General features: G+C 48.7%; 1 protein-coding gene across 2 annotated transcripts in view; it reads left to right on the forward strand.

The window, feature by feature from the left end:
• DENND2A (DENN domain containing 2A) overlaps positions 1-25809 on the forward strand; it is a 104149-nt gene that overhangs the window by 67144 nt on the left and 11196 nt on the right. For both annotated transcript variants that reach the window (XM_059074874.2, XM_067041992.1), the window contains exons 9-14: positions 1027-1214; positions 5643-5752; positions 6699-6768; positions 7869-7946; positions 12026-12166; positions 13543-13691. In XM_059074874.2, coding sequence (XP_058930857.1) covers positions 1027-1214; positions 5643-5752; positions 6699-6768; positions 7869-7946; positions 12026-12166; positions 13543-13691 — 736 coding nt within the window. The remainder of the gene's footprint in view (positions 1-1026; positions 1215-5642; positions 5753-6698; positions 6769-7868; positions 7947-12025; positions 12167-13542; positions 13692-25809) is intronic.

Here is a 25809-nt window from a genome sequence, read left to right on the forward strand (position 1 = left end):
CAAGTCGTGAAAGTCTGAGCCTGGCCAGAGGGGGCCTGTTCAGTCCCGGAGCCTACAGCTCAGTTCTAGAGATCCAGGGTGGCTACCACTGCAGTGACACCCCGTTCCTGTGCCTTTCCGTTATGTCTTAGGTGTTTTTCACCCCTGTGTAAGGTACAGTGTGCTGGCTTGGGACTCCAGAGACCTGGGACTCTTGCCCTGCTCCTGTTAAAATGGCTCTGTGGTCTGGAGGAAATCACTTGAGATCCAGGGCCTCTAGTTCCTCATCTGTCAAATGAAGTCGCTGAAATTACTGGTCCCCGTGGATCTAAATTTGGTGATCTCAGTCTAGGCTTTAGTGAGTTTTCCACAACTTTTCAGACCCTAGGGGGAAGCCAAAGAAAGCCATAGGCCAGGGCTGCTCAGTGAGGTGTGGGGACCTGTCTGCTCAGTGGCTCTGCCTCTTTTGCCTCCAGCGCCCAGCTGCTCCCACCTCTGGAATGAAGCCAGTCACTTCCCTTGCACAGAGTGGTGGCAGGAGAGAAGGCACATGGGCATCCTGAGTTAGGCAGGTCTCTGCCGGTTGAGCCACACGGAATATTTTCAAAGCTCCCAACTCCAAACGCTCTAGGGTCTGGATTTCGTTACATCCCCCAAACTGAAAGCTGGAGGAAGTGAGTGAAGAGAGGAGCCCCCATCCCATCTGACAGCGGGACCCAGGGGTCACGCAAGCCGCTGCCCCAAGTCCAGACAGCAGATCCCACATTCCAGGCTCCTGCACCCCGATTAGCCTGGTGGCCCGGCGGGTGTTGCTCCAACTACAACTCTGGCAAGGATCCCAAATAAAGAGCTTTGTACTAATTTGTTAAATGCGGGAACACTCTTTTAGGATTGGAAAAAGTTCTTTGAGCTGGGAATTACACAACGTGTTGCAGCTCTGAGCAATTCCACATTGGGAGTGAGTAATTTTCAGGCGTTCTCTCCCTCCCTCTCTCTCTCTCTCTCTCTCTCTATCTCTATCTCTATCTCTGTCTCCTCCCTCTCCAGCCCACAGCCAGCGCCTGGTCAATGTGAAGTCACGCCTGAAGCAGGCTCCACGATACCCGTCACTGGACCGGGAGCTCATCGAGTACCAGGAGAGGCAGCTCTTCGAGTACTTTGTGGTCGTGTCTTTGCACAAGAAGCAGGCTGGGGCTGCCTATGTGCCCGAACTCACCCAGCAGTTCCCTCTGAAGGTACAGGGTGGGCCAGGCATCTGCGGCCTGCCAGGGACTGCAGCATTCTTGACAAAATCTTATTGGGACTCACGGTTTCAGGGAGGTACGGTAGCCCAAGGAACATTCAGCGTCTAGAATTTCAAAAATGGGTCCTAGTTAAGGTATATCAAATGAAAAAAAAAAAACTGCTGCTGGAGAATTTGCAAGGTCCGAGGAGGTGTGAGAGTCAAGACTCAAAAGCAGGGACAGAAATACTTACCCCCTTCCTGTGGTCACTGTGCTGACTGTACTACCCTCTTCCTCCTCCCCGTCTCCTTATCCAGCCACGTCTCTTCCCAACCTGTCCTAGAAGCTTCTTTCCATCAACCGCACAACTCTCCCTAAGGAGTGTCATGTTTGTGTCCATGCTACACACCCCTGCGTGCCCTGTGTGCCTCTGTGTGTGTGTATGCCTGAGAATCCTGTTCTGTTCTCACATGGGTCATGGCTATGTGGATGTGGCTTTACCATATATCAAATCATGGCTCCTAAAATGAAACGGCACTCAATAAAGCCGAAAATGACATGGCCTAGAATATATAAATTATTCTTAGCCTTTGATATCAGTAATAAAGAGCTTCCACCACATTCTAATTCAGTTCAGCCAGAATTCACTGAGACCCTTTTACTTTCAAGCTGTTTTCTGCTTGGCCCCAAGGCATTACAAAGATGAGCAAAATGTGTTTCCTCTCCTCAAGGAGCTTACACGGTGATAGGAGGGCATGAGATAAGCCTACAAAGACTCACGAGGTACAATGTGGCAGTCTCTGTACAGTTCATACAGTGCAGGTGCTCAGAGACAGGAACAGGGGAGGGCGCTCATGTCCTAGTCCCATCAGGGCCTCCCTTTGCTGCCACCACCCAAGTATAATCCCAGCGTCTCCCAAGACCTAGGTTCCAGCTGTCCCTCTCCTCCTTTCTCGGGCCAGCCTGCCTTCTGTCCTGCGCCCTGGGTTCCAGCACGGCAATCAAGTCCTCTGCTTGGAGTTTAGGATGGAAATATGTATAACTGAAATAAACCACAGGCACAAGCCCTCCACACTGACCCTTATTCCACTTCCTCTATCTGAGCTCCAGGGATGAGGCTCTGAAAACGCCAGTGCTGTGGGTGTGCCCATATTTAGATGAGAAACACACTTGCGCCAACGCATGAAGGACTGTCCTGTTATTTTATTTACTTCCTTTGGGGTGTAGCACAATGTTATGCATATAGCAATACTTAACAAGTGTTCCAGGAAAAAAAGCGTTAATTTGTGAATGAATTAATGAATCAACCTAACTATCGAATGCTTGAGTTTCCAACATGGACTCTCCAGACTCCTAGACATCACTTTAAAACTTTTTTTGGGGTGGAAAGTTGCATAGTCACTGTTGAAAGGGAGACTAATCCAGAAAGGTATAAAGAAAAAAGTCATCTCTAATTCCACAGAGATCATCACTGTTAGCATTTTATTGTGTTTTCTTCCAGTTTTTCCTCATAGTATGATTTTCTCACAAGACTGAGATCATACATTGTGTAGTTTCCGTGCCATGTTTTATAAACCTGTCATTGCTTATAAACATATTTAATACAAATTCTAAAACAGCATTTTTGAAATTACATAAGCTGCGTTATGTGGGTATACCCTCATCTATTTTTTTAAAAAATAAATTTATTTATTTTTGGTTGCATTGGGCCTTCGTTGCTGCGCGCGGGCTTTCTCTAGTTGTGGCAAGCAAGGGCTACTCTTCATTGCGGTGCGCGGGCTTCTCATTGCAGTGGCTTCTCTTGTTGCAGAGCACGGGCTCTAGGCACGAGGGCTCAGTAGTTGTGGCGCACGGGCTTAGTTGCTCCGCGGCATGTGGGATCTTCCAGACCAGGGCTCGAACCCGTGTCCCCTGCATTGACAGGTGGATTCTTAACCACTTTGCCACCAGGGAAGCCCCTACCCTAATCTATTTAACCACTCTCTTTCTGTTGGAAATGTATCTTGCTGCCAGTATTTCTTTAGATATATATTTTTAATGTTACACTGATCGTTCTTTATATGCATTTTTGCATGCCAGGCTACTTTATATCTCCTTTCCTTCACTTGCTCCCTCTGTCAGAGGCCCCTTTTCTCCTTCTGCCTCCTCAGTTTTAACTCTTTTTCATGAGTTTTATCCTCCACCCCTGTAGCCACTTTAATCAAGGTTTACACTTCATATTTGCACACTAGAGATCATGCCTGCCGTATTCCATTAAAATGCTTGATATCTTGCAGTTATCTTTATGACAACTCATGGAGGTCAGGCTGTCTTCCAGCCATCTGTGATTGGTTGCATTTGTAAGAGGGATCTCTGTGTGCCACTTCCTATAAATGTGCTCCTGTGCGTGTAAGAGCATGTATGTGCACATACGGGTTGATAGTTCATACATTGATGACAGTGTGTGTAAGCACATGCGTATATACACATATTTATGGGTATCGTGCATGTGGTCTGAGGGTGGGTGCATCCAAATGGTGACTGGGCCACGTTGGAAAGCGCTAGAACTCATTTCCCTGCAAGGCCTACGCTTCAGTTCTCTAATGCCGTTTTCACTGTGGAGAACTGTCATTGTTCCTTCCTTTTGTATTATTTATAGTTTGGGGTCCTTCACTCTGTGATGATTAATGACCCCTTCCAACAACTACACCCAGCTGGTATTTGCTTCTCTGCAAGACTGTCCAAGGGTAATAAAAAATTATTGCTTTGGCAGCAGTCTGAGCTAGTGAATTATCAACTCAAAGACTGTTCCAGGACCATTTGGGATCCTCTGAGTCATGGATAGAAGAGAGAACAATTATACAGAAAAGAAAGAGTGACTATTTATTCTGAAGAAGAAAAACTAAAGGACAATTAATGACTGGCTTTCAGTCTACATATGGTGACTGTGTTTCACTCATTGATAGTTGTCTCAACCGTTAATAGTAGCAGCGGCTTTAGTTAAATTTGATCTCGCCTAAGGGGAATCATACTAGAAGTGGGTTTTCAAATTGAAAGGCATCAGCCTGGTGCTCTATTCCTTTGGATGCTCCCTTCAGAGACCTCTTTTCTCTGACGTTTCATGGCCTTGGGAAGGCTTATAGATCCTCTGTGAAGGAGTCAAAGGTACTGTTGGCCTGCAGATGTCAGAAACTCTCTGCCAGCCTGGTTTAAGGTGGAGGCCAATGGCAAACTATGAGAAACAAAATAAGAAATTATGGAAAATATTGTAGTAAGAATTTAGGTTAGACATTACAATTTCGTAACTTTAGAAATTCACACTCCACTCACTTCAAATATCTGATAATTCAAATGACTGAACATAATTTTAGCATAATTTATTTTTCTTTGACTGTTTATAAAGGAAATTTAACAAGTGTAAACCTATTATCAACAACACAACAAAAGCCAACAATTCTTGCCAACACGTTAGAAGTATCAATTTATAAGCTAACTGTGCTAATTATAAACTATTCCTTTTTGTATCCCAAACTTATACCTAGAGTGCCTTTGTTTTTCAGTTGAGGCAAAAAAACACACATAACGTAAAATTCACCGTCCCAACATCTCCAGGTGTACAGTACAGTATGGTTGACTGCATGTGCGTTGCTGTCCAACAGATTCCCCAGAATGGGATGCTTTTTTTTAGCACAGATAACCTGTTCAGACACAGAACAAGCAGACTCATGGCTTTAAATATCATCTCTAAATCAGACTTTTTCATCCTGTTTTGAAATGAGATGATATTCATCCAGTCTGTGATATGTCACATAAATCAGAGAGAGAGAGAAAGACAGACAGGCTAGAGATTAAGATCATTTTGATTCTTTACTAGATTCCATTACTAGCTGTGTGATCATGGACAAATCACTTAACTTCCCGGGGCTTATTTTCTTATCTCTAAAATAAGAAGGTCAGGCTGGATGATGTCTAGTTTTCCTTTAGTTCTGACATTCAAAGACTTCCTGAAATGAGTTAAATTTCACCATATAATATAATTTAGCTGGATGTGGTCACTAAAAAGTGTTGTAAAACGTCTTTGCCTAGATCAAGGAGGGGCGCATTTCAGAAGACTGCATTTGAGGCTCTGCCTTGCAGATTCATGAGTCTCTGGTTTGGAAGGGATTGCTATGACAGCGTTTCCTTATTGATTAGAATACTTACATTCCAGAATGTTCTGCATAGAGAACATTTCTCTGAAGCACACTTTTTTTTCTCCTCACTTCCCCCATAAGATTATAGTTGGAACTGCCCTGGGGATAAAAGCCCCAAGCCGACTGAGCTGCACACCCTCCTCAAAGTGGAGATTAAGGTGGCAGTGGCGACTTCAGGAAGGTGGGAGATGTGCTCTTGCCAAGCATCTGCCTCACTCTCCAGTGCTGGGGTTTATTCTCCAATCTTCTCTCGCCCTTCTCCCTGCAGTTGGAAAGGTCTTTCAAGTTCATGAGAGAAGCTGAGGACCAGCTGAAGGCTATCCCCCAATTCTGTTTCCCTGACGCCAAGGACTGGACTCCTGTCCAGCAGTTTACCAGGTATGTGCTGGCATCCCCCTCCCCGCCTGCAAAGACTAAAGCAAGAGCTAGAGGGGGTCATAGATGGTAGAGGCCCCATAAGTCGGTCCTACTGTTAAGTGATCCTGGTGGGCCCGAGTGTAGCAATTTCCCCCACAGGTGTTTTTAAAACTTGCCTGAAAACAAGAATCACCTTGCCAAGTATGCAGATTCCCAGACCTCCTGCTTCACCTGGGAATGTGTTTCATAAGCTGACGTGATGGGCGGTAAGGTAATCCCCAGCCTAGGAAAACACCGCCTGTGTCACTAATACTTGTCCAGTGCTCTGGAAACATTTCTTCAGTAGCCCATCCAGCTGTTCCCTGCATTGTGATTCGTTTACATTTCTGCTTTAACCCATGTTGTTGGATACCAATATTTTTTTATCAGATGTTTCAGTAACTGACCAAACTCAGGAAGCTCCAAATCCTAAGTGTTTGAGGGATACTGAGTTCCTTGAAGTAGGCCCAGCAGTCTTTAGGGACGGTCCAGGCCTCGGGCTGGCCCGCACAGACAGTGCCTAGGAGAGCCGCGCAAGGGGCGATTCCGAGAGGGGCACAGAAGTGTCCTGCTCTTCCAGTGCTCCCTCGCCTAGGCACGTCCCTAGATCAGCAGATGCCACCTCCCTCGCGGGCTCAGATAATGACTGCTGGGTGCATGCAATGGGATGGCCCAGGTGATAGGATTTATATGAGGGCTCAGGGTGAAAAGAAAATTCCTCACTCAGGACGCAGCGACACTTTAGATCTCCCTGTCCCTGACACAGACTCCAAAGCTGTAGGTGGCCGGAGCCCCAGCCCAGAGATGGACAAGCCAGACAGTGAGCAGCCCTTCTTGACAGCCTCCTCCAGAATGTCCCCCGGTTGCTCAGCGCGACGTGACTGGTTTTGTTTTGCTTTGTAACGCACTTTCGTTTTCCCAACCACAGTGAAACATTCTCGTTTGTCTTAACCGGAGAAGATGGGAGCAGGAGGTTCGGTTACTGCCGAAGACTGCTGGTCAGTACGTCCTGCTCTCAGGCAGCAAGAGCTCTGTGCGGAGCTGGCGCTGGCTTCCTGAGGTCTCGTTAACCACGTGCCACATGAGAAGGGACAGGAGGTGTAGCAAGTTCAACGGGGCGGTTAAAAACAGGGAGGAATATTTGGGGGTCCACGTGAGTCTTACTGGTAGACGGGAACATTGTCTATATCCTTTGGAAAGAAAATACTTTCTCCATTGTTTTCCCTGCCAAATTAATGATCTTTGTCTCCTCAAGCCAAATGTCCTTTCTAAGAAAGTGTGCTAAACAGACTATGAGAGCTTACAGAGAACATTCATAATAGTTGTTAGGGCAGAAGAAGGATGGCTTTATTGTTTATGACACAAATAACTTAAGTGTCTCCTTCAGAACATTAACCTTTAAAAGTCAGAAACTTATTTCAATGAAATGATTATGCCAAAACATTTAAGAACTGGTCTTTTTGAGGCCCATTTTGGGGACAGTCTTCTGTAGTGGCAAATTATTTTCCACCGAGAGTATATTTTAGTCTTTTTATAAATAGGCTAATATAGTCAAGAATAATGCATGGCACATAGGGGCTGTTTAGTAATTAGTGAATAAAAAATATGGATAAAATCGAAAAAGTTAAGTGGGATAATAAATTTTGTTGATATAATAACTTTAGAGTTTAAGTGTTGAGATTGTTTTCCTTTTTTCTTTTGAAAATTAAAAGTCAGTTTCCAAAACGGATTTTCAGAAATGATTTCTCATTCCGAATTATTATGATAATGATGACGAATAAATAATTTCCTTGAGAGGAATTACAGTGATATGGGTAAACAAGTTAAGATTCCTTATTTTATGGTTCTATAGGCCATATTGAGCACCTGCTATGTGCACAACACTCTTGATTTGGTCCCTTTGGGAGAATTAAAAAATATGTCTATGTAACCAGAAGTGCTTTCACCTGTAAGACGGGGTATTGGTAACTGCTTCCCTCACTGATTTTCAAAAGCTATGGTGTTTGGAAACAATAGGCACCATGTTAAAAACATCTGGGGTCTTTCCTCCCCTGAGACTGGTAACACTCATGATTTCCTTGTGTTTCACTCCAAAAAGCCTGGTGGCAAAGGAAAGCGTCTCCCTGAAGTTTACTGCATCGTGAGCCGCCTGGGATGCTTCAGCCTCTTTTCAAAGGTGAGGACTTGGGCCTCAGAGAAGGGAGGGAGGGAATGCAGGGCAGGGCCCAGGAGGACACAGGAGACACCCTAACTCCCGTGACTTTTATCCTCTTATTCCCCCACCCGTTTTCCTTCCCACTTCTTCCTCCTCCCTTCCTTGAGCCTCATCTGTTCTCTAATCTTTGGGACAGGAAATGAGTTGATGAAGGCTGTGGCCCAGAAAGTGGGGCAGGGGAGAAGGTCAAAGTCATTTCAGTTGAGGATGGGAGGGGCAGAGGATCTCCCCAGAATGTTCCATATGTTTTACTTTCCTTCTCTTAAGCATTATCTTTTGTCACATTATGTGTTGTCTCTATGTGTCGTGTGTGTATATCTGTTGTGTGTGTGCAAGATTTGTTATCGCAAGACTGCTGTATTAAAACCTTAGTATAATTTGGTCCCTCTTTTTGGAAAATGAGCCAATATATCAAGACATAGGGATGGCCGTGGTGAATTGGCTCGCCCACCCCGGTATTCCGGAACGGTGTGTAGTAGATCGTTACTATGCTATATGATGCCGATCTCAAAAGTTAGGTATAATTCAACGTTTTTTCCCGTGTTAACCAGCCGTGAATATATCATCCATAAATTTTTTTCTTGGCCACACCACACAGCATGCAGATCTTAGTTCCCCAACCAGGGATCGATCCCATGCCCCCTGCAGTGGAAGCCTGGAGTCTTAACCACTGCACCACCAGGGAAGTCCCTCCATAAATTTTTTAAAGATCCCTCTTGAGCATGTATTTCAGTCTGAACTTTCTTTGAGAGAATTGAAGTCCTACATCTGCTGTCCACGGATGTAAGCAGCATTCCCTAAAAGCATTCCGGAACAAAAGTCTCCCTCCCGCCCACCCTCCTCCTGAACTCAGAGGAAGCCTGAATTATACTGATGTAGCGTGACCTCTTGCCACAGTAGAACTTGTATGCAAGTCTGAGGTAATGACTGTTACCAGTGTAATCTGAGTCATGGTCTTACCTCCACTCCACGTGAAGTGGTGATCACCGTACATTAAAGTCAGTCACGTACAAGCCGTAGCACAGATATGCATTGCCGCTCATGCCGGTCTTAAACTTGGGTTTGTTTCAACATGGAAATAAGGCTGTAGGTCATAGCCCTTGTTGTTGTAAGAACGCTTATGAATCTAGGAGTAAACAGCTGATGTGAGGTAGCCCAGCACCCAGTGGCAGCTTTGGAGTTCACGTAAGCTGCATTGCTATGTCATGGGCAGGGGGTGCAGAGCAAGTAAACATCCTCACGTACTTGTGTGATGCACAGTCCTGCATTTTCATGTCAGTTTTGTGAAAGCGTATTTTTTTAAGACTGTAGTATGAAGACTTGCCAAAAATCACACAGCAGATACTCAGCATAGAACCATAGACGGAGCTTTGGCTAAATGATTCCAAGATCTCAAGCTATTTCTAGGTGAGGGACAAGGATAACTGAAATGGCAAATTGTCCTTTAGTACAGAAAGAGGAATCGTGGATAAGAACAGCTCTCAGAATCTCTGAAGAAAGGCAGAAGTATTGCTACAATAATGCTATGGAACAAACCACTGTGGTGTAAAGCAGCCATCATTTACTCTCACAGAGGAGCAGGCGGCTGGGGTTCGGCTCTGCCGGTCTCCATGGTCTCACTCATGTGCTGCTAGTAGGCTGGAGGTTGGCTGATCTAGGCCGGCTGGGCTGTGCTTAAGGCTGCAAGTCTGGGTGCGGGTCTGGCTCACACATCTGTCACCTCCCTTAGACAGTAAGCTGTCCCATGCGTGCTCTTCTCGCAGCTGTGGCAAGGGCCTGAGAGGGCGAGCAGAAACACATAAGGCGGGCCTCCTAAGGCCTGGGCTTAAAACTGGCACGCTGTCACTTCTGCCTCACTCTGCTGGCACAGTCGTCCTCAACCTTTTTTCATTATTGATCCCCTAAACAGCCTTTTTAGATATTTTTTTTTTCTCAATTGCCTCCCCTCCCCATGGAATTATTTTTAATTTTTTGTCTTTTTATTGTGCTAAAATATACATAACATAAAATTTACCATTTTAGGGGCTTCCCTGGTGGCGCAGTGGTTGAGAGTCCGCCTGCCGATGCAGGGGACGCGGGTTTGTGCCCCGGTCCGGGAGGATCCCACGTGCCGCGGAGCGGCTGGGCCCGTGAGCCGTGGCCGCTGAGCCCGCGCGTCCAGAGCCTGTGCTCCGCAACGGGAGAGGCCACAACAGTGAGAGGCCCGCGTATGGCAAAAAAAAAAAAAAAAAAAGAAAGAATTTACCATTTTAGCCGTTGTTAAGTGCACAATTGATTGGCATTATGTTTATTCACATTGCTGTGCAGCCGTCACCACCATCCATCTCCAGAACTTTTTCGTCTCCTCAAACTAAAACTCAGTACCCATTAAACACTAACTCTCTGTTCCCTCCTCCCCCAGCCCCTGGCAACCACCACTGTACTCTACTTTCTGTCTCTTTTTATGAATTCGACTCTAGGATCTCATGTAAGTGGAATTATACATTATTTGTCCCTTTGTGTCTGGCTTATTTCACTTAGCACAGTGTTTTCAAGGTTCATCCACGTTGTAGCACGTATCAGTATTTTATTCCTTCTTATGGCTGAATAATATTCCACTATGTGAATATCACGTTTTGTTTATCATTCATCAGTTGATGGACATTTAGGGTATTTCCACTTGTTGGCTACTATGAGTAATGCTCTATGAACATTCATGTACAAGTTTTCATGTGAACATGTTCTCATTTCTCTTTGTTAAATACCTAGGAGCGGAATTGCTGGGTCATATAGTAACTCTATGTTTAACTTTTTGAGGAGCTGCCAGACTGATTTCAAAAGAAAAACTTCACTAGTTTACATTCCCACCAGCAGTGTATGAGGGTCCCAATTTCTCCACTTCCTCACCAATACCTGTTACCTGTGTTTTATTTCAGACATCTTAATGGGTATGAAGTGGTATCCCATTGGTTTTGGTTTGTGTTGCCCTAATGGCTACCCCCCAGGGAAACTTTTTAAAAATTTATTATATTTATTTATTTATTTATTTGGCTGCATCGGGTCTTTGTTGCTGTGCGTGGGCTTTCTCTAGTTGTGGCAAACGGGGCTACTCTTCCTTGCAGTGTGTGGGTCTCTCATTGCGGTGGCTTCTCTTCTTACAGAGCACAGGCTCTAGGCGCACAGGCTTCAGTAGTTGTGGCACCTGGGCTCAGTAGTTGTGGCTCGTGGGCTCTAGAGCGCAGGCTCAGTAGTTGTGGCACACGGGCTTAGTTGCTCCGCGACATGTGGGATCTTCCCAGAGCAGGGCTCAAACCCGTGTCCCCTGCATCGGCAGGCAGATTCTTAACCACTGTGCCACCAGGGAAGTGTCCCCCCAGAGAAATTTTAATGCCATAGATAAATCGCATATCTGTTTATGTACTATGGCACCTTAGAAGGCTATAAACCCTCACAATATCTAAGTTTTTCACCACCAACCCCCAAACCAATTTTTACCTCTTTGGGGGTGCTCTTCTTCCCATTGAGAATGCATGTATCAATCCAGTAAATCACATGGCCATACCCGTGTGACAAACAGGACAGTTTTCAAAGTCAAGGGAGCAAGAAACTATACTTCACCCCTTTAGTGGGAGAAATTACAGAGTCACATGGAAAAAGAGTGGCTGCATAGGGCTTCCCTGGTGGCGCAGTGGTTGAGAATCCGCCTGCCGATGCAGGGGTCATGGGTTCGTGCCCCGGTCTGGGAGGTTCCCACATGCCGCGGAGCGGCTGGGCCCGTGAGCCATGGCCGCTGAGCCTGTGCGTCCGGAGCCTGTGCTCCGCCACGGGAGAGGCCACAACAGCGAGAGGCCCGCGTACCGCAAAAAAAAAAAAAAGAGTGGCTGCATAGAGGAGAGAATTGGGGCCCAAACACACAAGGTGAAAGAGACTTTGGCCTGATTAGGACAACGGGCTTCCCCACAATTCCTCGGCCTCTGTGGCAGGCCCACTTCATCTGGAACCAAGCTGCACCTTGGTGACCTGACTTCAGGATAGCTGAGCTGCGTTTCTGCCCCTTGCAGATCTTGGACGAGGTGGAAAAGCGACGAGGCATTTCCCCCGCCCTGGTGCAGCCTCTCATGAGGACTGTCATGGAAGCCCCCTTCCCAGCCCTGGGCAAAACCATTGTTGTCAAGAACTTCTTGCCAGGATCAGGAACTGAGGTAAGCCATCAGAGTCCTCTCCTGTCCTGTGGGGAGTAGCCCAGACAGTGGCCAAGTCCCAGTGGTCCCAGGGCCCGGCTCTCAGTGGGCTGTAACATTCAGTGATGTCCTCTTGCTCGTCAGGCTGGCCCAGATCACCCGCCTCTAAGAGTATCATAAATTCCACCCTAAGTCCAGTCCATCCAGCCCAGGATTCTGGCTCAGAACGATGCCAGGGCAGTGAACATCTTCAGCTTCTCCTATTAGCCTACTGCCTTCATAAATTGTATTGAAACCTATTTAGGTTTTTGGTCTGCATCACCTCTACCACTTTATAGTGTAAAGCAGATTCTCTTCAGGGAAGATAAACTCAGGTACTACTTTTTATTCAGCCTAGACTTTGAAGCATGTCCCTTTCCTTGGCTGGGCTGGGATTTGATGCCAGAGCTTGTTTTCATCCTCTCCATTCCCTGTGTGTGACTCTGTGGATATTAGAGGGCAGAGCCCATTCAGCCTCGAGTCTCCAGTTCTGAAGGCCCTCGGAAGAGCAGGTCACCTCTGGGGACAGGGAAAGGATGAGGATGCATCTGGGATATTCTGGAACAACCCAACTTCCCAGCACAGAGAGGAGCGGTCTCCCCGTTGCTGGAGAATCCTGAACCACCCCTGCAGACACAGGTGGCTTGGCCATGGGGGTGTCGACCTTAGCGATCCCCACTGCCTGGGAAGCACCGGGCAGGTGCTGTGCTGAGAGTAGAAGCCAGTCTCTGCTCACCAAGAAGGAGTCAGCTATTTAAAAAGAAAAACCCGCACACGAGTAATGACTTGAAGTCAGGAACATTTCAACAAGTACGGAGTGAGAAGATATGCACGCTAAGCACACAGGCTGAAAGAGCCGTCATTGGGAAGGGGCTGGAATGGGGTTGAGTTCGTTCCGAATCTCCTTCTAGAGGAGGTGAGTCTTGAAAGAGGTGCTTGGATCTGCTGGTCCTTCTGCGTGAGCCTGTGATTCCCATGTGAGGCAGAGACGCTTTGCTGTGGGACTGCGAGGGACAGGACCTCAGCGGTCATAGAACGCCCTGTGTGGGCTCCAGATATGTGATCGACTAGGAGGGTCTCCAACCATCCTGGGCCGGGGGCCTCTTGTTCTGCAGCCCTCTCTCTCCACCTCCGTCCAAACTGTCCTCCCACGCAGCTGTGAGACTGAGTCCCTACCAGGCGCACCTCCTTACCGGGTCTCCTGCGACCTTTCTTTTCCTAGTCCCTTTTGTTTTCCTTTGTTTCTCTCTCCCCTTTCCACTGGCAGTGGGCCACCCCTGCTGCAGATTGCAGAGCCCCAGGCCTGCACTGCGTGTGAGAGGCCTGGCCCCCCTCATGTTGCCCCTGTTGCCTGGCAGGTGATTGAACTGTGCCGCCCTCTGGACTCCCGACTCGAACACGTGGACTTTGAGTCTCTCTTTTCCTGTCTCAGCGTCCGACACCTGCTCTGTGTTTTTGCCTCGCTGCTTCTGGAAAGGAGGGTCATCTTCATCGCAGACAAACTCAGGTACCACCCGTGGCTACTCCTGCTAAGGTGTCTGAGCGGCGGGCGTCTCACACTGTCTGGAGTCTGTAGGCTGGGGACTGCCCGCGATTGCAGAGGCAGCTCCTCTGACGTTGCCCACTGTGAGTCAGTGGGCAGCTAAGGCTGGAGGTTTGTGAGGCACGCCAGTTGCGTAAAGTGAGGTGGGCCCGCACTTCTGTGCACTGCTTTTCTGGTACTTGGTCTACTTTTCACTCATTCTGCTTTGTGCTGGGCACCCTTCCATGTGCTAAGGAAAGAGGCATAAGAGACACAGAGCTGTCCTCAAAGAGGCCTCAGTCCAAGGCGGGGAATGGAGAAGTAAACAGACCACCCAGCAGCACGTTGTAAAGGCTGACTAGAGGCGGAGCGTTCTGGAGACGGGGAGGGTGCTCATTCCCGGAGGAGGCGAGTTCCCTGTGTCTAAGATGAAGAGCAAGTAGAAGGCACATTCCGGGCAAAAGGAGCTGTCTGTACAAAGGCAGGGAGACGGGAGGCCAAGAGCGTCGCCTTCAGGAACTTGCAAAGCAGCTCATTGTAGCTGAGCAGAGAGGAAAGCCCAGAGGAAAGCCAGGAACTGGCAGAGATGGGCAAGGCCGGTTCATGGAGGGCCGCAGGGCGGTGGTGGAAAGCAGAGACAGAGCCTAAGGCATCCCTTCCTCTCAGTACTAACGTAAATCACACACACAAACTCGCTGCCCAGTAGGAGGCACCCACATCCTTGTGGGTACATTCAGTGATTTGCAAAGCCCAGGCCACAAATCAAAGAAGATCCTGAAGGAGATGCAGGTAGGGATTTGGGTTAATTCTGAACTTTAAAAAAGAAAAAAAAAATTCCTCGCATTTTCATCATTTCAAAATACCGAATCAGAGCCTTCCTCGCTTTGGAACTGAGGACATAGTTGCACAAGTGGTGGCTGCAATTCCAGGAAGGGCTGAGATATGGGGCCCAGCTAGAGATGGGCCAACCGACCAGGAGAGGCAGGGAGGCCAGCTGAGAGTCCATCTGGAAAGAAGAAACGCCAAAACACAAAAATTGGAGAAATGTGGTTCGGAGAGGAAATATGACTCTCAGCTCTAGAAAACAAAAGGGAGGAAGACGAAAAGGCAAAGAAGAATGGAAAGGACAAAGTGTATGAATGTGGGGTCCATCAGGAGGCGTGGTGGGAAATGGAATCCAGCCCTCTCTCCGCCACAGCGCATCTGGTCACCTTGATGCTGCTGCTCTTTGGACGGCAGCCACTTGGCTGCTCCCAGGCTGCTCCCAGGCTGCCTTTGAGCTAGCTATTCACTTTTAATGTCATAGTTATTTGTACTCCCTGTGTACTTTTGTCAGCTCAGGAAGCAGGCCCTGCCTACAGCCTGCAGCTGGTGCTGGGCGCCAGGCAGCTCTCCAAGCTCCCTGGGCACTGGGGAATTTGGACCAGAGAGTTCTCCGGGTTAGGGCCCTGGAAGCTAAGGATGAGAAATAACCCTTCCGTGACCAGGATGGGATTTCACCAGCACTCGAGTAACTGTATTCTCTGGAAGCCCTACCATCCCCCACTCCCCCGCCATCTTTAGTTGTAGAATTCTCCGGCTTTCCTTCGGGGGAGGGGAAAATGATGGATCTCAGAAAGACCTAGGCAAGGAGTAGAAGGCCTACCAGGAGTGGGGACGGGGCAAACAGTCCCTTGAGGCGCTTGCTTCCGGTTTAAAGATGTTAGGCTCGGGAAGGGTCCAGCCTGAGAAAATGTCTGAGAAGACGGGTGTGGCTCGAGAGGAGCAGCCACCAGGGCCTGTGGCCCCCGCCCTAACCCAGGCCTTCTTCAGGGGGAAGGAGAACAGAAAGTATCACCTGTCTTTCTCATGAAGGTACAACGAAAGAGAAGCTGGGAACAGAAAGGGAGGGGAGCCTCATCAAAGACCAGTGCATCCCTGCAGGGCAGCAGAGAGCATGTGTCCGAGGCTCAGGGCACCAAGTCACCGGGAAGTACTTAGGACAGAGATGCCTGGGAAGGGACTTGGCCACCTCTACCTTGTCCCTGGACAGATTTGTGGGGTGACAGCCTGAACTCTGGGCATCCCCTCACACGGAGCTGCTGTGATGAGAGACAGTGGACGGTGAAGGCACCCCATCCCTGAGAATGGAGCCTGCCCTGCCCTGGGTCTTGGTCGGTCCTCCCAGCCCCCTCCCCTCCTGCTCTGGCAGGAGACAAGTCACCGCGGTGTCCTGATTAGAGGGACTTGGGAGTTTCTCTCGTCAACCCACCTGCCACGGGGCCTGGCACTCTGCCCTGAGAGATTTAGTCTCTTCAAGCAGCAGACACCCGCAAGAGCGTAAAATGCCAGCTGTAGCTGCTGCACGCCGTTCTCGCCGTAGGGCCCTTACTGCCCACTGGCTGTTTTCTTTTGCAGCAGCTGCCAGACGCGGGGCACTGAGGAGACGGTGCTTTTGTAGGGCAGGAGGCGGGGGCAGGGACATGGGTAATTCTGCCGCCTTCTCTGGGTCCGGAGCCAGGCCACAGTGCCCTAATTAGCGTGTGCCTATGTATGCACGTGCATATAAAACACCTGAATTACATGTTTAGACCCTTTACAACATTCAGACTTGCACGTCCATCTCTCATCACACAAGAGGGGTCTGTCTCCCTGGATAGGGAGGAGGCCTGAACATCTTCAGCTGTTGGCCCCGGGTCTCCTCATTTAGGAAACAAGGGCTTGTCTGTGACCGGCCCCTCGGAGCTCTGACTTGCTAGGGCTTCAGCGTCTCATGGGCTTCTGTGTCTCCTGGTCCCCGGAAGCACCCCATGATTGTCCTGTTACAAATGGCTCAGAGTGTTCTCTCTGTTGCCCAGTAAATCATCTTTCCACCCAACGCTAGTTCCACGTGGACCTGAAGAGGTGGGGAAATAAAGAAAGAAAGGCCCTGAGAGCTCTGAGGCGGGAAGAGAAGGAAACACAGCACGAGCGAACCTGATGAGAATAACAACAGAGCAGCTGTGGGAGCAGGGAACGCTGGAAGCTGCCCTGGGCCAGGTTCCTCTGAGGGTTTGGCCTGTATTCTCTCAGGCGCTTGACAACTCAGTCAGTTAGGTTCCATTAGTAGGAAGCTAAAAAGCACACGGAGGTCAAGTCGCTTTGCTCAAGGGACGGGTCAGTGGGAGAGCCGGGATTCAGACAAGGTCAGCTGGCTCCAGGGAAAAGGAGGAGGCGGAGCAGGCCGCCATGGTCTGGGGGTGGGGGGAGGTAGTGTCTGTGAGGCTGTCCATCTACAGTCTCTTTAAAAACCTGCCAGGGCTTCCCCGGTGGCGCGGTGGTTGAGAGTCCGCCTGCCGATGCAGGGGACACGGGTTCGTGCCCCGGTCCGGGAAGATCCCACATGCCACGAGCGGCAGGGCCCGTGAGCCGTGGCCGCTGAGCCTGCGCGTCCGGAGCCTGTGCTCTGCGACGGGAGAGGCCACAACGGTGAGAGGCCCGCGTACAGCAAAAAAAAAAAAAAGAAAAAAAACTCACGCCATTAGGACCCCCTTGGTGCTTGGCAATCAGGCCAGAATTGTCTCCTGAAGATGCTAAGACATCTGTGCTTTTCTCCCCAGGGCACACCCTCCCTTACAGCCTTCAGCCTTCAGCCTTCTAGCCGGGACCCCAATGAGGCAGGTGGACTGGGTGACCTCCAAAGTGTCTCCCAGCTATGATATTCTCTGACTCTGTGGGCCAGGGTGCCCCAGGCCTCCTGGCACTGTGCTCCTTGGTGTCTGCCCTCCCAGTGATCTTAGTCCAGGACTTACTAAGGTCCCCCCACCTCAATTCCTGACCCAGGACTCATCCCCCTCAGGCATCCTGTGATTTCCAAAGTGCCCCAGGGGGGACTTCCCTGGTGGTCCAGTGGTTAAGACTCTGCACTCCCAAGGCAGGGGGCCCGGGTTCGATCCCTAGTCAGGGCACTAGATCCCGCATGCATGCCACAGCTAAGAGCTCACATTGCTGCAACTAAAGATCCCACGTGCCGCAGCTAAGAGCCCACATGCCGCAACTAAAGATCCGACATGCCGCAACTAAGACCCTGAGCAGCCAAATAAATAAATAAATATTTTTTAAAACCAAAACACAAGGGGCTTCCCTGGTGGTGCAGTGCTTAAGAATCCACCTGCCAATGCAGGGGACACGGGTTCGAGCCCTGGTCCGGGAAGATCCCACATGCCGCGGAGCAACTAAGCCCGTGTGCCACAACTACTGAGCCCACGTGCCACAACTACTGAGCCTGCGCTCTAGAGCCCGTGCTCCGCAACAAGAGAAGCCACCGCAATGAGAAGCCCATGCACCTCAGTGAAGAGTAGCCCCCGCTCGCCGCAACTAGAGAAAGCCCACGCACAGCAACGAAGACCCAGCGCAGCCAAAAATTAATAAATAAAATAAATTTTTTTAAACAAAGTGCCCCAGGGGACAACCACCTCATCTGCCCAGCTGTGGAGTGGGGGAGTAGACTGTGTAATTCCTGAGGGACCCCTCTAGCTCAAATGCCCTGGGATTCTATGAAGGCGCTACTGAGGGAAAGTCAGCCCTGTAACCAGACATCTGCCCCTCCCCACCCTCACGGAGGCCCACTCCTCTCCCGGGGGATCTGGTTCAGTAGAAACCATCTAGATAGCGTTTGCCTTAGAGGGATTCTAATCGTGGGCACTTCAGGGCGGTGCGGTGCTGAGGTAACTCACTGTGAGTGCTCCGCTAATGGCCCTCTTCACCTTATGTGGGTTAAAGATAAATATACACCATGCTGTGGATCCGCTCTTATGGGATTCCCAGGCCTCTGCTCTAGCCTGTGTTCAGCAGTTGGGGGCACCCTCTGCACCTCCTCTTGCAGCTTTAACTGCCTTCTTCTGAGGGGGCCTCAGCACGGCCTTCTCTTTTTGGGCCTCTCTGACCCTCAGATGAGGCCCCTCCCCTAACAGGGAGCGCACACAGGAAGTCTGGCTCACCTGGGAGGCAGAGGCCTAGCTAATGATCGAAGCAGAGAAACGCCACCAAAAAGCATGGTGGGTGTGACGTCACTGAGGGAGAAAGCCAGAACCCTCCTTCTCTCCTCCGCTCTGCCTAAGGGTACTTCTCTGGAGGCGTGAGCCTCCGTCTAGTTCTGATTTATGGGAAAATAGCTAGAGGGGATTGAAGTGTTTTTCAGCCAGGCCATGACAAACAAGTAACTGGCCGCAAGCTGTCTGACCTGGCAAAGTCTACGAAGAAAGCCTTCAGCCTACGTTCGGCCGGTACTTTCATCCTCATCAGCTGGCACTGCTCTCTACAGGCTGCACATGCACTGAGTTCCAGCCCTGCTTAGTGAGAAGCAGGCCTCTTCCGATTGCCGTCCGTAGCCCCAGTCTCTTAAGCCCACAGAGCAGGGCATGAGAACAGGGCATGCCGCAAACTCAGGGAGTGGCCCCGTGACATCGCGGGGCGGACGTTAGCCTGCTTGAGGCCTGTAGTCACTGCCACCAGCATCCTCCGCATTGCACGGCTCCTCTGCTCAGCACCGCGGGTGCGTCTGCCCACTGCAAGAGGGAAGAGCTGGGAGCCGTGGCAAACACCGTGTGACTTACAGAAGGGTTTTAAGTTGAGCCAAAAATCTATCAAATTTAGAATAACATTTCTGCCCCGTTTCATCTCTAGGGTGGACACTGAGTGTTTCTTAAGGCCCTGTCAAGCCAAAGTTTAGCAGATGAAAAAGAAAGAATGTTGTTGTGATGGCTTGTTCTGTTGTCGTAACAACCCAAATAAATATTTCCCTATACCCCTTTCTTCATTTCCCCGATGATAAACATTTTGTTTTTTAGTTTATTAATTTCAGTTCCCAAAGTTTTGGCCAAATCTACAACTAGGCTGAATAATAAAGTCAGAGCTGCACATAAACAATTTGTACAACAGGTTGAAGTTTTTATTTATGTATTTATTTATGTATTTATTTTCCGGCTGCATTGGGTCTTCGTTGCGGTGCGTGGGCTTCTCATTCCGGTGGCTTCTCTTTGTTGTGGAGCGCAGGCTCTAGGCATGTGGGCTTCGATAGTTGCAGCACACAGGCTCAGTAGTTGTGGTTCATGGGCTCTAGAGCACAGGCTTAGTTGCTCTGCAGCATGTGGGATCTTCCCAGACCAGGGCTCGAACCCATGTCCCCTGCATTGGCAGGCACATTCTTAACCACTGCGCCACCAGAGAAGTCCCAGGTTGAAGTTTTTAATATTCAGGAAATTTACTTCTTATCTTTTTGTAGTGCATTAAGACCAGAAGCCAAATGACAGACTTCTAGCTAATGATGAGTAGGATTAGGTGGTCAAATCTTGACAAATTTAGAGTTTGAACCTTGGCCTTGACATGGGATAACTAAACAAATAAGTCCATGTATAGCTGTGTGCCCTCATCTTGTTGTGTGTTCCTTTTGGTTCATTTTTAATCAGTTTCTGTAAGCTTAAATGGGGTCCCCTATCTTGTCTGGAATCAGTTGCACCAGCAATGCTTGCCATCTCAGAAAAGGTTGGGTTTGTGGCATGCCCTCTCCAGGCAGGTGAGCTTGCCAAGACCTACCCAAAAGTGTGAGTAGCTGCCATCTTGGTGGTCTGACACCCAGAATACTACTTCAGAGGTCCTCGGAGTGGCTGACAGGGAGATACCTACATTTAATTCAGCAGAGTGCTATGAAAAATGCAATTTTAATAGCACAATGCCATCAGACTGTTTACATATTAACCACCTATTTTTGCCTGTAAACACCAAGAAGATAGCATTTGAAGCGACATTTAGACAGTAGCATAGCCACAAATTGTCTTCTACTCCAAACCCATCACTGACAGAATCTCGGGCTGGAAGCATACTCCAGTTCTTCGCTCGGATTCAGATCCCTTACAGGCTGTGCTGGCTTTGTGTGTAGTCTTTTGGGGCCTTAACTGCAGCAGTTTAAAAACTCTCCAACACTTGTATCCATTAGTTGCTCAGAGTGAGGTGTCGCCATTGCTTTTCTGTCCTGTCTCTGCAAATGAGCTATAGAATTACCCTCTGATGACAGGCCTTGGTTCTTTTCAATGTCGCTATTTCAAGCTCCTGGCTCCTATTTCCAATTCCTGGCTTTCTCTCTCTCGTTCTTTCTTTCTCTCTCTCTTTTTTTTCTTTTCTTTCTTTCTCTCTCTCTCTCTCTTTCTTTTTCTCTTTCTTTCTTTCTTCCTTCCTTTCTTCCTTTCTTTATTTCCTTTCTCTTTCTTCCTTTCCTTCCTTTCTTCCTTTCATTTTTTGGCTGCGTTGGGTCTTCACTGCTGCACGCGGGCTTGCTCTACTTGCGGCGAGCAGGGACTACTCTTCGTTGCGGTGCACGAGCTTCTCATTACGGTGGCTTCTCTTGTTGCGGAGCACAGGCTCTAGGCATGCGGGCTTCAGGAGTGGTGGCACATGGGCTCAGTAGTTGTGGCTCACGGGGTCTAGAGCAAAGGCTCAGTAGTTGTGGCGCACAGGCTTAGTTGCTCTGCGGCATGTGGGATCCTCCCAGACCAGGGCTCGAACCTGTGTCCCCTGCATTGACAGGTGGATTCCTAACCACTGCACCACCAGGGAAGCCCTCTCTCTCTCTTATAGTTCATAGTTTGTACACGTTAAAGCTGGAACGTCCACTTTCCTTATGTTAAAGATGAGGCAGCTGAAGCCTGGAGAAGGGCTTTTCCTGAGATCACATAGAGAGTAGCAGACCCAGTTTTCTTGAGGCCCAGCCTGCGTTCTTTTTAACTCTGTGACACATTACTCCAGGGTTTGAAAGTGTAGTAATGGAAATACGGCAGCCACCTCCTACTAGGTCTCACCAGGCCCCAGACTAGATCCGAGTTACCTTTCACTCACGTTCCTGGGGTTGATGCACAGTAGGAGAAAGGCTTTGCTTGGAGTGCTAAAGGGTGCTGATGGGCCCATCCTTCAAATTCCTGGGGTCTGTCCAACTCTGGAAACTCATCATTTACTTTTCCGGTAGCATCTTAGAGAAAGCTCTGTGCTCGAGTCTTACTGGTTGCTAGGTGAGTTGGGAGGCTGCCCAGCACCGTAACCCCAAGTAGGGCACAAGGGCTTCGTAGCAACCAGAACCATAGTGTCTTCTCCAGGAGAACTTAAGCAGTCACAAGTGTATCCTGATGTCTCTGGACTGATGCTTCAACCCTCAGGAGCCACCACAGAATTGCAAAGCATTCTGAGACCTGACCCTTCTCCCCTGTGCCCATCTTTTAACCTTGTGGCCCAGGCAGCCTCCCACTGGGGCGTCTCCTCCCCCCGCCCCCCCGCCCCCCCCCCAAACCGCCGCCCTCGCTTTTGTACAAATTGATCACAGCTGCGGGCCCCGTGTTCCTGTCCTCCACCCCCACTGTAATGCGAGCCAGCTTCCAGGGCTCTCTTCCTAGAACTTCCTTCAAAAACACTGCCTGTCCTCCAACCAGCAGATGCTCGGTAAGGCTACACATTAAGGGGCAAGCGAACTTGAAGAGTCATCCTCAGCATCCCCAGAACCACGGACCGTTCTTTGCATATTCCTAAGAAACCACCAGTCCCAGCAGGGCCCACCCCCATGGAAGGCTCCTCTAGCCTTCACGAGTCGGGGGAATAAAATGTCGACAGGCTACACTCAGAATAACCCCTTCTTTTCTCTTCCACCATTTATTTTGGGGGAAGAGCCGCCACTAGCTGTATTATTTACAGAATCTGACCTTTCCTTTTAGTGTTTCAAGAGGCAGAACTTTGTTTTAGAACATTGGTGGAGCTGGAGGGCGAGAGGGATGTGACGCTGCCAGCACTGCCCACCTGCCTTGTGGCTCCTGACGCTTCGGGGCCCCACAGGTGCCAGCTAGTGAGGTGGCAGTGGGAACCAGGTGTGGAACATTGGGACCCAGCTGCAACAGTGCATCAGACTGTTCAAACGACAAACAAACAAGCAAACGAAACCCACGTGTTAGGAGAAATCACGAGCAGCGGCAGCACCTGCGTGGCCAACGGGCGACGCGGCTGAGTCCTCATCAGACTGAGTACAGTTGTCCTTAGCTCCCTGCGCTCCAGTTAAGTGAATGAATTTCTTCTTTCTTTTCGTGACATTCATTCACCCTCCCGATGCATCTAGCGCTGGCGTCGCTCATCGTTGTCTTCTCAACTTGTTCCAGCGCCTTCCCGGTCCAGCTGGTTCACACTCACTTCAGCTAAGCCGGGCACACTCTGTCCCCCAAGCCCGGCCCTGCAGGGCTTCAGCCAGGAGACACAAAGCGCTGCAGCAGCACAGAGAAGGGAGAACCCAATAGACTTTCTCCTTCTAGGGATGAGGCCAAAAGAAAGCAGAAGGGTGGGAGGTCTTTCCTTTGAGTTGGGAAAAAAACAGCTGAACAGTTGTATTTTTCTATTGCAGCCACTGAGAAAAACCCAAAGGCTTCTGGCCATGCCTCTTCGTACCCCCATTCCTCAGTCTGTATCTCTTTACAGCCCCCAGTCTGCAGGACTCCTCTGTCCCCACCCTGCCCCCATCCTGAATGCAGAGGTTACTTTCACCTCTTTTATTTTATTTGTTTTATTATTATTATTATTTTAATTTTATTTATTGGTTTGTTTATTGGCTGCGTTGGGTCTTCGTTGCCGCGCACGGGCTTTCTCTAGTTGTGGCGAGCGGGGGCTACTCTTCGTTGTGATGCATGGGCTTCTCATTGCGGTGGCTTCTCCTATAGTGGAGCACAGGCTCTAGATGCACAGGCTCCAGTAGTTGTGGCTCGCAGGCTCTAGAGTGCAGGCTCAGTAGTTGTGGCGCACGGGCTTAGCTGCTCCGCGGCATGTGGGATCTTCCTGAACCAGGGCTGGAACTCGTGTCCCCTGCGTTGGCAGGCGGATTCTTAACCACTGCATCGCCAGGGAAGGCCCTACTTTAACCTCTTTTAGCCTCAGGCTTATTAGCTATAAAATTCAAAAAACAGTGCACTTCATCTCTAAAATCACTTCCAGGTCTAAAATTCTGTGATTCTATAACTTCCCTGGAGTCAAAAATGCTTAAATCACACCTCTGAAATGTAAACGGACTCTTTTTTTTCAAATATTTATTTATTTATGGCTGCGTCGAGTCTTAGTTGCGGCATGCAAGATCTTTTGTTGCAGCCCATGGGCTTCTCTCTAGTTAGGTGCAGGCTCTCTAGTTGTGGTGTGGGCTCCGTACTTGCGGCACATGGACTTAGTTGCCCCACAGCATGTGGGATCTTAGTTCCCCGACAGGGATCGAACCCACGTCCCCTGCATTGGAAGGCAGATTCTCAACCACTGGACCACCAGGGGAGTCCCCTGTAAACGGACTGTTAAACATGAGTGCTGCATTTTTATTCTCCTTTAGTGAATTGACTAAAGTGAGAGATTCAAAGACTTGCTGAAGAGACCATGGATGACAGCGTACGTGGCCTGGACCGTCGCATGATCCACCCTTTCTCCAAGTAATATTTAGGAACTTACAACAAATGTGCTATAAAAAGAGGTGGATTTCATACACAAGGCTTCCTTCAGGGAATTCCTTCTTAGGGTCTCTTTTAGGGACTCCCTCTAGTCACTTGGGAATGAAAACCATCATCCCAGTAAAACATGTAAATGTCAAAATTCCAGCTCAACCATCACTGTCTACCTGTCTCCACCCCCCGCCCCCACCAGTTCTCCCATCCAAATCATTGGCTTCCAGCCCTTTTTACTGTAGTCCCCAATAAGAAATACATTTAGGGACTTCCCTGGTGGTCCAGTGGTAAAGAATCCGCCTTCCAATGCAAGGGACGTGGGTTCGATCCCTGGGCGGGGAACTAGGATCCCACATGCCGCAGGGCAACTAAGCCTGTGTGCCACAGCTACTAAGCCTGCGCACCTCAGCTAGAGAGCCCACGTGCCGCAAACTACAGAGCCCATGCACTCTGGAGCTCACACGCAACAACTAGAGAGAAGCCCACGTGCTGCAATGAAAGATCCCGCGTGCCACAACAAAGATCCCGCGTGTCACAGCTAAGACCCAACGCAGCCAAAAAAATAAATAAATATTTTTTTAAAAAAGAAATACCTTTTACATTCAGACCCAATGTACCACCCACATAATGCACACAGATAGTTATTTACAACTGGAAAAAATGCAGCATATTCTCTTATTTTCTATTCTATTCTTTTTGTGGTAGTTGTTTTTAACGCTAATAACAACCCACTGAAATTATTTCAAGACCCCCCAAAGGGCTGTAAATATAGTCTGCAAAAACCTTTTCTAGACACAACTATCCTTGTTTATATTTTAATGTCCTTCTAGTTTTCTAAGTCATGACCTCACACCCATAGTACTTGAGCAGATCAGCTTTGTAGGCTGGCCACACACAAATACAGATTAGTCCTAAAAATCAAAAAGTTTTAGAATAAAGTGAATTCAACACATTCAGTGATCTACAGATCAAGGAAATTAAACATAAATGGTAAGCAATTCAGTAAAAGTATCAATGTTCTTGATATCTAGGAGAAAGTGATGCCTTAAGAAAATAAGCTTCTGTGCTTTTCAAGAAGATCCTTTGAAAGGCAGAAGTCACTTCACCCCAAGCTGCTGGCTGAATTATTGACGTTGCTCTCCTTGGCATAAGTCTGAACTTTAGTCTGTCTCACCCTTACTCAGCTAGTAAAGAAGGTATTATAGTGATAAAAACAAAATGTTGGGGTAGCATCTTTCTCATTTTGGGGGTGATCATTTGAAAGAAAACACAAGACCAAATGTCAGTGAAATATGTGGATGCCACGCTACTAAGAGGCATTTCATGACTCCAGAGAGTATTAGGAGATTGATTATTTGCTAAGATAGAGAACAGGAAGGTTAGGAGACATGCTGATAAATGAACGAGATTCAACATTACCCTTGTTAGGTTAGGGGCCCCAAAGTGGGAGCAGGATAGAAAAGAGGGCTAGTGTATATTTTAAGGATGTCTCACGGGGTACAAGATTCAGAGGAATTTAAATGATTTGGGGGGGGATTGCTTTCTTTTTTATATATATAAATTTATTTATTTATTTTTGGCTGCGTTGGGTCTTTTTTTTTTTTTTTTTTTTTTGCGGTACGCGGGCCTCTCACTGTCGTGGCCTC

The sequence above is a fragment of the Kogia breviceps genome, chromosome 9, assembly GCF_026419965.1.
Source record: "Kogia breviceps isolate mKogBre1 chromosome 9, mKogBre1 haplotype 1, whole genome shotgun sequence".
NCBI classification, from domain to species: Eukaryota; Metazoa; Chordata; class Mammalia; order Artiodactyla; family Physeteridae; genus Kogia; species Kogia breviceps.